At 32.1% G+C, this 14,585-nt stretch overlaps 1 protein-coding gene across 1 annotated transcript; it reads right to left on the minus strand.

The window, feature by feature from the left end:
• Positions 1-1,484: 1,484 nt before the first annotated feature.
• Positions 1,485-12,894, minus strand: LOC660628 (uncharacterized protein). The gene is made up of 4 exons (XM_966844.4): positions 11,592-12,894; positions 8,002-8,128; positions 7,524-7,951; positions 1,485-2,113 (listed from the first exon to the last, which is right to left on the minus strand). The coding sequence occupies exons 1-4, from the start codon at positions 12,760-12,762 to the stop codon at positions 1,602-1,604; spliced, it is 2,238 nt and encodes a 745-aa protein (XP_971937.2). The 5' UTR covers positions 12,763-12,894; the 3' UTR covers positions 1,485-1,601.
• Between the last annotated feature and the right edge of the window lie 1,691 nt (positions 12,895-14,585).

A 14,585-nucleotide genomic window follows, 5' to 3' on the forward strand; every position in this document is an offset into this window, starting at 1 on the left:
CGGTATTTTTTGCTTTTTTTTTTGATAAAATACTAATTTAGTGTGTTGCTCATTGAAAAAGGGTGCTGAATTCACAGAAAGTAATACATGTCAAGCCCGATTTAATCACTTTCTGTTATGTTCTGACAGAATTTCACAAACTCTGCGAGTTTCTTGCTTAACATTTCAGACGTAACATTTTGTTTTCATAAAGTCGTTAGAATTAAATGAGTTCTTTTAATCAGTAAAGGACGTTCTAAAGCTACGACAGGAAGCAAATATTTTCCTTTTTTGTTCTTCAAAATTCCCAGAAAATAAAACATTTTAAAACTAATTTAGTCATTTTCTATTCTATTTCTATTTTATTTTAGCAAAACCGTTCGACTTAAATGAGTCTTTCAATAATACATATATACGGGATGTCCCAGCGAGTTAGTAAAGTTCATAATTCACTTTTAAATGTTAGAAGAGTATTTTTTCCCTCAGCTGTAGATACTAACCCCCTACCTCACCTAAAATTATTTTCAAATATTAACAAAAACACGCTTTTTTTAAAACTTTATTACTAAAAAACAGATTCCTAGAAAAGTGGGACTTTTACCAATTTAAAGAAGAATGTTAAAACCTTAAGGATATATTTTTTTTGCTCAGAAAATAAAAAATTAAGTTTGTTAAATGTTGAATAACTTATAAAATTTAAATGGAACACCTTATTTTTGATAACCAATAACCAAAAAATTATAGGCTCTTCTATTTAAAAAAAAAACATTAGTTTGTATTGTAACTTATTTCCGAAATACCCTGCATATTTAAAAATAAGTTTAAGTCAGGCAGGGGGTTAGCTTAGGAAAAAATATGACTTTTTTAACATATAAAGCTGAATAATAGACTTTACCAACTCGCTGGGACACCCTGAATATTCAAACATGAAAAATATTTACCGCTTCCATGCTTTGTGTTGGTAAAATACTTCAAATTTATTAATTTCTTGACAAAAACTACAATTTATTAAAGTACGCGTAAATATCTCAAACTTAATGTTTCAATTTTTTTGTAAAATAGGTAAAGTGTCTCACTGAAAAAATCCCTAAAGTCACAAAACAGGTAAAAAAATCATATGTATATCATTAGAGACATCTTCAGGAAAAAATACTTGTTTTTTCTTCCTTGATTTTCCTCTTTGTTGCGAGTTTCTCAATAAAAAATGTGCTAAAACTATTGTAAGAAACATTTTAGATCTAGTTTAGCGATTGTCTGCATTGTTTTTAAGGTTGATATGTTGTGCGTGATTGATTTGTGACAAGTGATAACAGAAATCTATCTTTGTTTAGTGTTTGTTTTTATGAAAAACAAGTTTTATTATGAATTCATTTGTTAATTGTAAAGACATCAAGAAAATATCCGCATTTTGCTAGTTACAATTTTCAAAATGCCTTAAATTCTTTTGGAATTGCTGTTAAACATTTTTCCAAAATGAGGATTTAGCAGAAATGAATAAAAATCACTTTTATGGGAACAAATTTTTGTAAACATGATTTATTTTTCAAGCGCATTGATTTTATAAATTGATAGCACATACTCATAGCGAAATAAAATACACAACTTATGCATCTAGTGCCAAATCACTTTCCTTTTTTACTCCTACGTTTCTGTCCTTGTTGCATGCAATCGGTTTGTCCGTACAATGTGTTAAGTAAATTTTCGAGATCGGGTGGTTTCTCATTCCGCTGAGATCCGCTGTGTCTACGAGGTTGACTATTTTGTTTACCTAAAGCGATGCGATATTGTACTTGATGCGAGTCTGGTCTTAGGTGTTTGAGACTGTCCTTTTGACAACCGGCCCATTCCGTTATATCGTACACACTGCCTTCCATACAAGCGTAGTAATGCCACAAAAAGCCGAAACAGCGAGCTTCGGCCCAAATGTCACCTTCTCGAGCCGAATGATGGATTTTACAAGAGGAACAGTTCCTTGCCGCGTAACAAGGTCTATCCACTTTGATTCTTTTGTGACGTAAACCGCAAGCACTGCACCGAATTGTGTTAGCGGCTGCTTCAACCTTTTGCTGCAGCTGGGCCAAAAGCTCCGTTAATTCACTCCAGGCTTGCTCCACTTGCACGGACTCCACAACACCTAGAAAGAAATCATTAGCTAGAAGTTTTTCAATTTTAGAATTAAGGCAAGAGGTGGGAAATATTAGACTAATAAGAGTAATAAGTGTTAAAAATATCACAATAGGTACAGTCACCCAAAATAAAAATGACACATAAACGGATGCCATTGACTGCAACCTGACACGGATAGGTCGTAGCAATTAACTGAGTATAGTATAATTTTTATAATTTTGGCCGAATGTCGTATAAATGTATCAAATAATACTTTCTCATCTGCTACTAGTTTTGTCTTTGTTGTTACTATGAGAATGAGTGAAACAAAATACAAACCATCAAGCGTAGCGTAAAATGGGAGTATCTACCAGTCGTTCTTTTAAATCTCAAAGATTTTTAATGTAAACAATTTGTAAACAGAATTGTCTCTTATTCTCTTAAAACATTGTTATGTTCCATCTGTAATTACTTAATTTACTGCCCCAGCAATTTTCTAACACATAATGGTATTAATATCATGAAAGATGAAAATAAGATTAGTCTTTTAGACACAAGTGATTGATTGTAGATAAGACTTTTCACTTTAGAAAGTTGGTTTTAAGGGTTTAAGGGTCATTTTACCCTTATTCCACTCTCACAAAGTCAGTTATTTCTACGTCTGGTAATAGATAGTAAATATCAGTTATTTTGAAAAAATGTATGATAAACAGTGTCGTGAATTAACAAAAAATGTTGTTAAGTTTTTGTAAACTAAAAAAGAAAACTTGGGGACATGTTTAGGCATTAAGTAAAACTTTTTTTGTACTCATAGCGTTTAGATAGCTATTTTCAGACGGATTTTTCCGCATTGCGGTGTTTTTTACTTTGCAACAATGGCTAGGGACATTTAATAATATGATATAATAATATTAATAATATTTAATATCGTTGAGATGAAAATGGTTATTTTTTACGATGAATGATGAAATGATGAATCTATTTTACAAATGTGGCAAAGTGCTTTAAATCAAGTTACACCAGAAGTTTGGAGCAATACAGTCAACCATTACGACAAACTAATAGAGGAAGTTATAAAAAATAAATGTGTCTTGACCAGGTTCAAAAAGACATTATAATTAACGTGAATTGAGATGATGATGGTAATAGTGACTTCGACGAATTTAACGATGCAGTTAGTGAAAGTGAGATTGAAATATAAATTAAATTGTAAATAGATTTGTAAATAAAATTTACTTGTTGTCTGCACTTGTTGCATTATGTGAACATGTTGAGAATCACTGATATATTTTGGGTGGGTGACGTAGTTGCGCTTGCGAAAGTTTCCTGTCTCTTTTAAATGACCTAAGTGTGAGAAAGACAACATAGATTAAAAAAAATTAAGTGAATTTGTCAGAAAAACCAAATTATCTTCCAAACTATCAACTTTTGGAAAAAAACATAAGAGGTAAAAAAAATGTAAAATGAAACACTAAATAATACTTACTAATAAAATATAATGCCTCCTTAATGAATAGAGACAACTTCGTTGTCTATAACGAAATTATCTCTATGCATTAAGTAGGCCATGCTCCAAAGTAATCAACTGATAAATAAAATAAAACACCAATGACGCCAATTTGTCACCTATCTAACAAAAGAAATATGGACAATTTCTGTTCGTATTTCGAATTAAAGTTCCAATTTCCCGTGGGCGCCGGAGACAATTCGGGGGCAACCACCGTAACATAAAGATTTTACAACAAACTCCAAAATTTCTTATTATTAAATTAAGTTACAACAAGAGCTGAAAGTGTTCGCTATTAAATTCCAAACACTTCTGTACTCTTCTTCTCAGGTTATCAAAAACATTTTCAAGAATATGAGGAGAATCATTGACTTCATCGATTTTTGACGAATTCGATTGGTAAGTTTATCTAAATTGTTTACCGGAGTTTAAAAATCGAAATTTTCAAGTAAGGCCAAACAAAGAAATCCAGTTAAATCACAGGAACGTGGTGAATAAGGAATTGCTGTGTTTCTACTTATTAAACGATCATAAAAAAATTCACGAATAAACCGCATTGTTTAATTGGTATGTGATGTCGCATCACTCTGCTGGAAAAATCTATACCGCAATTCATCATGCAATTCATTAAATAAGGGTTGAAGAACTTTTTCACGGTATGTTGCTGTATTAAGGTTTCCTTGGAAAAATATGGCTCCTACTGACATGCGACGCACAGTGGTCTAAAATGCTTTAATCCCCTCCCCCTCCTCGAGCTCGCCTCCCACCCTCGAGGACTATTGATATATGTTTGCCCAAGTGTAAAGAAAGCTTTTAAAAAAAACTCCAACTCTCCAAGAATTTTTTCCACCAATTTGTCTAATTTGACTGGGCTATACTGAAATTTAGCCGTTTTCAAAATATTTCACGTTTTTTGCAAACTGTTGGATTTGCACATCTCTTTTCAAAAAGTGGTAACTTTTTTACATATTTTGACATCACAATCGAGCACTACTGTAATCTAAATGCAGTACGAATTGTATTCATTACGTTAGACTTACTCGGTATAATAACAGAACAAAAAAAGTACGAACTTAACTATAACGACGCACATTTAATATGTTTTTAAACAAGTAAATGATTTCATTTATGATGTATTATGTTATTAATTAAATGTAGAGTAGTTATTAGCATTTGCTCGAAAACATATCAAATAGCCTCTTCAAAAGCACAAGTTTACTCCTACAGCAGTTCGCCTACAGTACACGCGCCCCCCTGATTAAATTTCTCAATTTTTGATCATATAGTGGCGGTCAGCTCGGTTTGCGTGTGCGTCATCAATTTCATTTTTTCATTACCAACACAAAGCTGTAAAAAAATTATCAAAAACAATGCAAATTTAAACAACTAAGGGGTATCTAAGGGTGGTATCCTTGAACATTAATTTACATATGCACTTCGACAACACCATCAAGTGTCACGAATTTGTCAAACTGACATTGACAGTAAATTATAGACGTCATCGCATGGTTGTCGAAAGTGTTATCGGTGTTAATCGCAAGTATTTTCCGTTCGTTTATTGTGTTTTGTGATTTGCGTTTCGTTAGGTTTTTGATTCTGCGTTTATTAGTTCTTGTTTTGTGAATCTGTATTTTTTGTAACAACTCATAATTTAAACACTTCGTAACCTCAAAAAATATTTGATAGATTGTCACCGCTATGCCCCTGCTATGTAAACGTAGTGACAGAAATGTCAGATGACGCACACGCAAACGGAGCTGAGCGCTACCATACCAGTAGATTCTACACTCCAAAGTTACCCCAGATACAAATTCTTATACATCTCCTTCAACCCTTTTCTAAGAGAAAACACATCTTTGGCTTGCAATCTTCAGAGGGCTACAGCTCTCTTAGGAAGCATTATCTGCCAAACGTCCATAGGAAATTGTTCTTGTATTTTGGTCTAAGGGACCAGATTTCAAAAGCTTTTAACGGTTTTTCGAAAAAACTCTATACTTACAAAACTCCTTACTCCAAGTTAATCTACATATTATTTACATCCCCACGTATCCGTAGCTGAATTTGGGTTTATTTGTTCGCAATTCGTCTAAACAATTGCAAAACATAAAAATTGGCGTGTACCATTTTTTGTGTTTGCGATTAAGTGACAATTTTAAGGGATTTAAAAAATTACAGCTGTTAAGTTTTTAGGAACATTTATACACTCTGCAGTCAAACTGTCCGTACAGCCAAAGAACTCTATAATGGTATAATGAAAGTAGAATTTTTTAGAGTCCTTTTATACAAGGTGTCTCAGCTAAGACTTTCGAGCTTAATATCTCAGTTATTTGTCAACGGATTGTTATGAAAATTAGAATGCACATATTTTAGGAGGTGGTCTTTCAATATATCAAAATATCAAAAATGACATCAAGTAAAAAAATCAAATTTTAAAACACATTTCTTTTATTTAAAATTAAGCCAAATTACCATTGGATCATTAAACCCCGAAAAATAAATGGCCACACAAAAAATTAACCAAATCGCTCGGCTGATCCAAGAAAAAAATTAAATTTTGTTGTTAAAAACTTAATCCAAATTTTGATTGTAATTAGGGCAGTCACCTTTTGAAACAAATGATGAAGCATTTCTATGCGACATTTTGTATACCACCGAAAAAAACTGTCAAAAGTGTGCGCGCTGTCAGAAAAGTAAAATTGTTTTAATTTGGTGAAATTACTTTAAAAACCAGCAACAGCGGCTGAAATTTCTGTGTTGTTGAAAAAGGAATCAATATTCGCGTATGGAAAGTGTCGTTGGACTTTTTGTGAAATGTTATTTATGAAATTTAAAATTCAAAGAATCGTCAATAATTTGAAGACACAGGAAACGTATCTGAACTAAATCGAGTAAGAACAAAACACGTCACTGGAAACGAAGCAATAGTTGAGGCTGTAATTCAAGCTTTCGGAGAGAATCCAAACAGCAGTGTACGAAACATTTCCAAAGAAAGACCTGAATGTTCAAGTGTTTAGAATTTTTCAGTTGTTGGACAGTCTTTTAGTCCTTTTTGAAACAATTAAAGCATCCAGTATCAAAAGTAAGTCAAAAATATTGTTTTTTAACTTTGTATGGGTGAGAGATAATTGTGAAATGTCCCTTGGGTGACAGTTACGTTTTTGCGAGTAGGATTGACCAAAATTCAATGGTAGTGCTCATTTGTCTCATAAAAATCTTTTAACATTTTAAATTAATAAGCAGTAGAACTGACAACACAGCGGATTTTTGACAAGACAACGTCATAAAGACAGTACCTGACAGGACCTGAGGCCAACCTAACAAAAATATATCTACGCCTGCTGAGAATTTAAAACAATCGTGAACGGATAATACTTTGCAACAATGGCTAGGGACATTTAATAGATTGGTATCGCTATCATTTGAAACGGTTATTTTTTTTACGATAAGTGACAGTAGAGTTCCTTAGTGACAATTGATTTTTTGTCCTGTTACCAACTCATTAGCAAAAAACACTAAATTATAAAAAACATTAATTTTTAATTTTTTTTGAGAGATTCGTTACAAAAAATATTGTACCTAACTTGTTTGGAAAGCAATTTCCCACATTTGCACTTCATGCAGCACTCGTTCAGCAAACAAGGTGCTCATGTAGGGAATTGCACTTTCTAAATTCGTTAGGTAAATAACTACTAAATACTGTCAATTTTTGACATGTGGCTAAAATTCCGCAAGTATAGCCTGCTCTAATTGTGTAAATTTTCGATCTCATGTCATGTAGAGAAGATAACACAAGTACAAGCTATATTTCTCATTAAAAATTGCTTTCACATGACAGAAATGATAACCACTAAGGTATTATTATCGAATTAATTTTATGGCATCAAACTTTTTGTTATCAGATTAAATTTAAGTGTTGGTAAAATTTTATTACCTTTATCGTAAGCGGCCCTTCTTTCCGGTTCCCCGATCATATCGAAGGCATGAACTAATATTTTAAAGGCTTCTTCGGCTCCCGGTTGTTGGTTCTTGTCAGGATGGACCAAAAAAGCTTGTCTTTTATAGTACCTCTTAATATCATCGTCAGTACAAGTTGGAGTAACTCCCAATATACTGTAAGGGTCCTTGCCTTTACATGCTAAAAGTCTTTTCATTGCTTCTTCGCCAGTCGTTGGCATATTAATGTTATTCTGTAATCCACTGTGAATAAAACTGCGATTATTGTCTTTAGTTGTTGGTTTTTCAGGTTTCTTGAATTTCTCCCAAATCCACGATAATATTCGAATACGTGAGGCGATGGTCACTACCGTATCCAAAAAGAGGTTCCAATGGACACACAACCAAAGCCAAAAATTCGAACCCCTGTCAGATTAATATTATTTTTTTTACTTAAAATTTAAAGGTTTTCTTACATGTCACGGCTAATGTGAACGCTCAGGCTGCAAATATCGGAGATAAGGTGAATGAGCCAGAAGAAGAAAACGGTTAAAATCTTCCACCATCCTTTCAAGTAATGTTTCAATTTTTGGCCAGCAATTCCTGAAAACAACAAATTTTAATAAAAAATCTAATCCAAACCAAATTAATTTAATATAATCCAATCACGATGTTTTTGGATAAGATTCCACTTTGTGTCTATATTGAATATAAAAATAAGAATAATTTAAACTGTAACATTTTTCAGTGTATAAAAAGGTAAATAACTGCGCAATCAAAGGGTTTAAAGCTGGAAAATAACACCACTTTTGACACAATGTAGCGCTTTTTTGACTTATTTTTGACAAAGTCTTGCGATATAATTTCATTTTTGTGAAAAGAAAAAAAAAAACATGTTAAAACGCTCTTGAAGGGTTAGACTAGTATCTTTTTGACTAAACTAAATTGTTTTTATCTGAGATCCGGAGAAATCTTTTCAGTTTTAAGCTAAAAAAATATTATTAATGGTTAACTTCATTTCGTGATTTTTTTGTCCAGATCTGTGAAACAAAACATTTTCGACCTATTATGTTGTGATTTTTCAAAAAAGTGCCATACCCACATGTTTCGATTAGCAAAATTTCGCAAAAATTTTCCATTTTTGACATAATTCCGTAATTATTTTTATTGAAACTTCGTGCAATTGGCAACAAAAGCTTAAAATCGTATTTAGATGTTCAAAAGAAGGCAAATGTTACAAAATTTTCGATATAATTCAACTATTTTTTTAATCCAAAAATGTGCTTAAATATTATAAATATTTATTAAACATAGTTGATTTAGCGTTTTTTGTGTCTGGTTTACCAAAAACCGTGGATTTTATCTCAAAACATACTTAGTAAACGTTCGAAAAAGGCAAAAATCCATAATTTATAGTCTAATTGGGTGAATTTTCAGCTTATGATTGAGAACATATTTTACGATATAATCTGTTGACTTTTAGCCTAGCTTTTAGCTTAAAATCGTCCTTAGATGCTCGAAAAAGACACAAATAATGTCATTTAGACCAAATTTCGTGATATTGTCGCCAGCTTTAGCGCGAGTCTTATTTAGCTCAAAAACGAGTTTAAACGCTAGAAAGACAAAAATAATACAAAAAATAATTGCATCTCTGGTTGAAAAACGTGATAAAATCTCGAAATAATTTAACAACACTATTTGGTGCTTTTTATTGGCTTATTTTTTGCATAATTCCTCGATTTAGAAGAAGATAAAATAATGCAATTCTTCGTTCAAGAAATGTGCTATATGAGCATTAAAATAGCAAAACTAACACCTAATACAAGTCTCGATCTAATTTATAAATAATTTTTCGTCTTATTTTTTTGCATTTCAGAAAGAAATATAAATAACACAACTTTCAGCAAAAAATAATACAATCTTTGTCTTGATTTGATGTTCTTTGGCTTTGTTGAAAAACAATAATCAAAAAACATTACAATTCTCTAACACACCAAAAATAACGTTATTTTTCAATTTTGCAAACAAACAAAAAAAGGTACAAATTTTTCGACTTGTTCTTGACGAAACTTTGCTTTGCGAAATTTTTAATTTTTTCAGCAAAAATAATCTCCAACTTAATTTGGTATGTTTGCCGAAATTTATCGAAAAAAAAGCATTAAAACTGTCAAATAGGACAAAGATAACATAACGTTTTTTTTTCAACGCGGCTTTTTGTTGTAAAAATGAACAAGAAAGAGTGTGTAGTGTTATTTTCTACCTATAATAATTTGATGTTTCGTGTTGTATTTTATCGAAATTTCCCCAAATGCGTTTCCAGCTAAAAAAAAACGTGTTATAATGCTCGAAAAGAACTCAATTTTTAATTATCTAGTGGTTTTTGTTCGAATAGATCCTCAAACACTTTAAAAAGGCACAAAGAACATCATTCCCCATCCAATTTAGTAATTTTTCGGTCCGATTTAAAAAAAATTTAAACTCAAAAATCTATTTTCGTGATTATTCAACTTATTTCTAACAAAACTCCCAAAATAATTTGCTGTTTTGAGTGTTGTAGTTCGTTTTTCACTTGAAAGGAAACACTAAGAAAGACAGAAATAATGTATTTTTTTTTATTAATTTAATAAAGTTTGACCAGTTTTCACATACAGGCTGACCTAACTTGACCTGACCCAAGGGTGTGTGTGTAATCGGTCTATAACTTTTTTGTTATTTAAAATATTACCACGCCGTTTTCATTATCCGATAGATCGACTTAAAGTCCACAAACTAAAAATATTTTTATTATACACAGGGTGATGAACCAAAGTTATATTTTTTTAATGAACATCCTATATATTTTTCCATAATTACATTCTACGGAAAAAAATAATGTAACTTTATTTAATCTATTATGGGTCTATCTCTTGTCGTTTCGGAATTATTTAAATTTTCGTTAAAAAACGACTATTTTTTGAAAAATCACTGCGAAGTCGCCTATGAATATTTTCCTATGAATATTTGCAACAGAAAAATTCAGAATACCTTGTAGTTTTAGCAAATAATCGACTTTTAGTTAAAGTACACTGATGGTATACACAGTGCGCTAAAACGCAAAAAGTTAAATAACTCATTTTTTTAAAGGAACACCACACGTATCGATAGCATTTTTCATAAGCTTTCTAATAATATGCATTTGTATAGCAAATTTACAATATTTCTTGAAGTGTTCAAAAAAACAAAAAAACATTTTTTTTGCTATCAATACATAAAAAAAATACATGGTGTTTCATTTGAAAAAAATGCGTTATTCAACTTTTTGCGTTTTGGCACAGCCTGTATATCATCTGCGTGTTTTAACTAAAACTGGACTACTTGCTAAAACTTCACGGTGTTCTAAATTTATCGGAAAATATTCATAAGCGACTTTGCACTGATATCGAAAAGTTGAATAATTCCGAAACGAAAAGAGATATATCCATAATAGTTAATATAAAGTTTTATTATTTTTTTACGTAGAATCTAATTATGAAAAAATAAATAGGGTGTTCCATTTAAAAAAATATAACTTTGGTATACAAGATACAACACTCTCTGTATAAAAATATTTTTAGTTTGTGGACTTGAAGTCGATCTACCGGATAATGAAAACGGCAGCTAATATTCCAAATAGCAAAAAATTTATAGACCGATTACGCACCTCTAGGTTACCCAGTATAAAAACCTTCGACTCAAGTGGACGATTTTCTGGTTTATTTTTCCTAAAATTTCAACCCCGTGAATTATTAAGAAAACATAATTATGCGGATTTTGACGAAACTTCGTTTTAAGTCACACGTTTCACGAAAATAATGAAGTTTGCAAAAATCTAGTTTTAAAAAATATTGATCAAAATTTGTTTCAGTTTGTCCAAGCTTACTCCCTTACCCAAAAACATCCAGAATAGATTCTACGACTCAATCACCAAACATAGCTTATTTTTAAAACCCACTTAATTTAAAACAATAGTGAAATTTGCTCGTTAAAAAAGCAAGAATTACCAACAATAAAACACTTTCCGCTCCGCCGCCTTCAATTTACATCTTACCAAAAAAAACTTGATTTTCTCTCTTGCGAGTCCGTTGGTTTCGCTTCCCTGGTGGCCTCTCATTAGCTTCCAAATTTTTGGTTCTCGAATTATTAAACTTGCTCGTCTTCTTCAGCCCATTTTTGCTAACATAAAGCGTCTCGTTATTCTTACCCACAAAAGTTTCATTCTCCGGAGAATCCCCCGGATTTTTGGTAACTTTTCGAAAATTCGATTTTTGGCTCAAATTTTTCGTACTGTTGGTAACCTCATCCTTCTTCTTTTTACCATCATCAACCTTGATATTGTTGATGGGTTCGTTGATATTATCAAGCGAGGCCCACTTGCGGTTCAGTTGCGTGCTTCTGGGACGCTTATCTTTATCGCTGGTTTTGATGAATTGGGTTTTCTCCGAAATTGGAATATCTTTAATGTCCGCGTTCGTGTTGCTTCGGTTCAAGGAACAATTCACTTTTTGCGTTTTCTCAATTTTTCCGTTCTTTTTGCCACTTTCTTTCTTCACTTTGGGGTCTTTAGTGACGGTTGGTTTGGCCGTATTTGGGGGCACAGCCTTTGTCAGAACATCAGAGTAGCTGGGGCGCATTGGTTTCACCTCTGCCACCATTCTTGGCTTGCGATTGGTTCGAGAAAAATTAAACTGTTTCTCTTCAAGGGGTTGTTCAAGTATTAAGTTTTGTTCATTTTCTTGTTCGAAAGTCTTAAACGGCTCGACGTTGCCAAAGGGCGAGTACGTCCCTGTGGTGTTGGGCACCCAATTGCCCACCAAATTCTCGATCAAGTGGGCATGGTTGCTGGTCTGGGGCAAAGGCTCCGATTGGTGCAAATTCGCATTTAGGATAAATTCGTTTCGAAAAACGCCACCATCGCCCCCATTTTGCAACGGCTCGTACATGTATTTCAAATTCTTATTGTATTCGTTCATGTCGAACGCGTGGGGCTGTTGCATGTAATTGAAGGGGGTTGCGAATTGTTGCATAGGTACATAGCCTGAGGCAGGGTTGTACGAGTAGTTGTTCACGTAAGGGGGCTGGGTCCAGTTCAGGGGCTCGCTCGGGGGCGGCGTGAAACCCAAGGGGGCATACTGACCATCTGCATTTTGCATTTCCGCTGTCATGTTGCCTATGATTTTTTCCACCGCTTCGTTTGAACAGTTCCTCTCCTTTTCACTCATTTTGCACAGTTTTTCACAAAACAACGACCAAATTTACTAGTGTACGGCTATTTTTGTAACATTTTGGCACATAAACATATTATTCAACGCTGTCACTTTTGACGTGCTGTCAAAAACTCGTCAAAATGGCAATGCGCGGTCGGTGGAATGAAGCGCTGAATTACCGGCCTTCAAATTAATTTTAGCAAAAAAATTGTTTTGTACGTTTTATTGCCACGAAAAATTGCTTAATACCCAACTATTATAAAAATTGTCTACAATATTGGCAACTTTAGTAAAGATTTGGTCAGGAATCAAAATTTTCTGAACGTATGTCGAGACTAAATTTACCAATTATTGAACACGTGTCGCGTTAAATATTGAGTAAACCCTTTTTATTATTAAAATTAACTAAAAATAATTACAACTGACTGTATTAAGCATTATTCATGGTATAATTTAAATTTTGTCTATTGCTTAAGCGCAACAGTCTATGCCCGACATACGTTTGTCACCGTTTTGATTAATTCATTCGTGAAAATTCGAATTGTAAATTATTTGCGTCGTATTCGTAAAGTTTATAATTTCAAATTTTAATTTTTTGAAATTGTTTTCTACAATTAGCGCACCTACCAAATGCAAATGTTGGCGATCTCCCGCTAGATGTCGCAGCCTGTATGATTGCCACAGCCAACTCGTTTTAAAACTTTATTTTCTAATAATTGCATTTCTAGCTGAAAATCGTTGCTCGAAAGATTGAAAAAGGTTGAAACTACTTGAATTTTATTTATTTTTAGTCCAAAAGGTAAATAACAGATGAAATCGGTGTTTAAAATTTGAAATCTGTAGAAAATCAAGAGATATCCTGAAAAACTAAAGGAAAACATGATCATTATTTAAATAATATAACTCTTCCAATTAAGAAAATAATCTTCAATCTAAATAATTAAAAAAAACTTAACGAAAAAAGAAAACAGATGTACAATCTAGTGGGTGGTTAATTTTTAGTTTAACTCATTAATTTATAGTTCAGCCTATTTTTGTCAAAGTTTCTTAAAAGGATTTTCTTTCTATCTAAAATCATATGCTTGAGAAACTTAGTTTTTGTGTGGGTTAGGAAATTTTTGGAAAGTAACTAAATTTTTGTTCTCAAACATTTGAATAAGAAAGACTTTTTTACAAAATACTCACTGTTTATCACTTTTATAAGCTTGTCTTTATCACAGTTTTACACACTTGTAGCTAGAAAACTCAGTTTAGTTTTAAAAACCAATATTAATGTCCGAAAAAAAAACAAAAAAGTGATACAGCATTTGCAGGTGTTTATTAATGATACATTTTTAAAGTCAAAAAATTTGGATTCTGTTTGAAAACTAGCTAAAACATTAGAAAATGGTAAAATACCACAAGTTTGGTGGTTTTTGGATTATTTTAGACAAATCTACTCGTAACAATTTTAGTTTTAACTTTTAAATTATAGTTAGAAAACAAACTCTGCTTCTCAAAAAAGCAAAATTATGTATTGTTTTACCTCATTTTTAGAACAATGTTTGACCTAAAATGGTAATTTTTGGAATTATTTTAGCGAAATTTTTATAAAAAAGAGCAATTCTAATTAATTTTTGATAGAATTTAGTAAGTTTATTTACCAGAATATCGCAAAATAACGATAAATTGAGCGTTAAAACTTTCAAAAGAACACAATTTGTACTTTTCGAATCAATTAATGGGACGATTTTACAGAAATTTTATCAAAAGATTGCTCAAGGAATTATCTAAAAAACATTTTTACCAATTCGACCCAATTTGTGTTAAAAAAGATAAGTTTATTTAACTCACAAAAC

Source organism: Tribolium castaneum, chromosome 2 (assembly GCF_031307605.1).
Source record: "Tribolium castaneum strain GA2 chromosome 2, icTriCast1.1, whole genome shotgun sequence".
Lineage (NCBI taxonomy): Eukaryota > Metazoa > Arthropoda > Insecta > Coleoptera > Tenebrionidae > Tribolium > Tribolium castaneum.

Bases quoted from the DNA above. Each gene is read 5' to 3' on its own strand.
- LOC660628 (XM_966844.4), bottom strand. From the start codon at position 12,762: ATGAGTGAAAAGGAGAGGAACTGTTCAAACGAAGCGGTGGAAAAAATC. The intron at 8,129-11,591 runs GTAAGATGTAAA...TGTTGTTTTCAG, and splicing joins AGAAAATCAAGTTTTTTTTG to GAATTGCTGGCCAAAAATTG. The intron at 7,952-8,001 runs GTAAGAAAACCT...TTAATCTGACAG, and splicing joins GTTCACATTAGCCGTGACAT to GGGTTCGAATTTTTGGCTTT.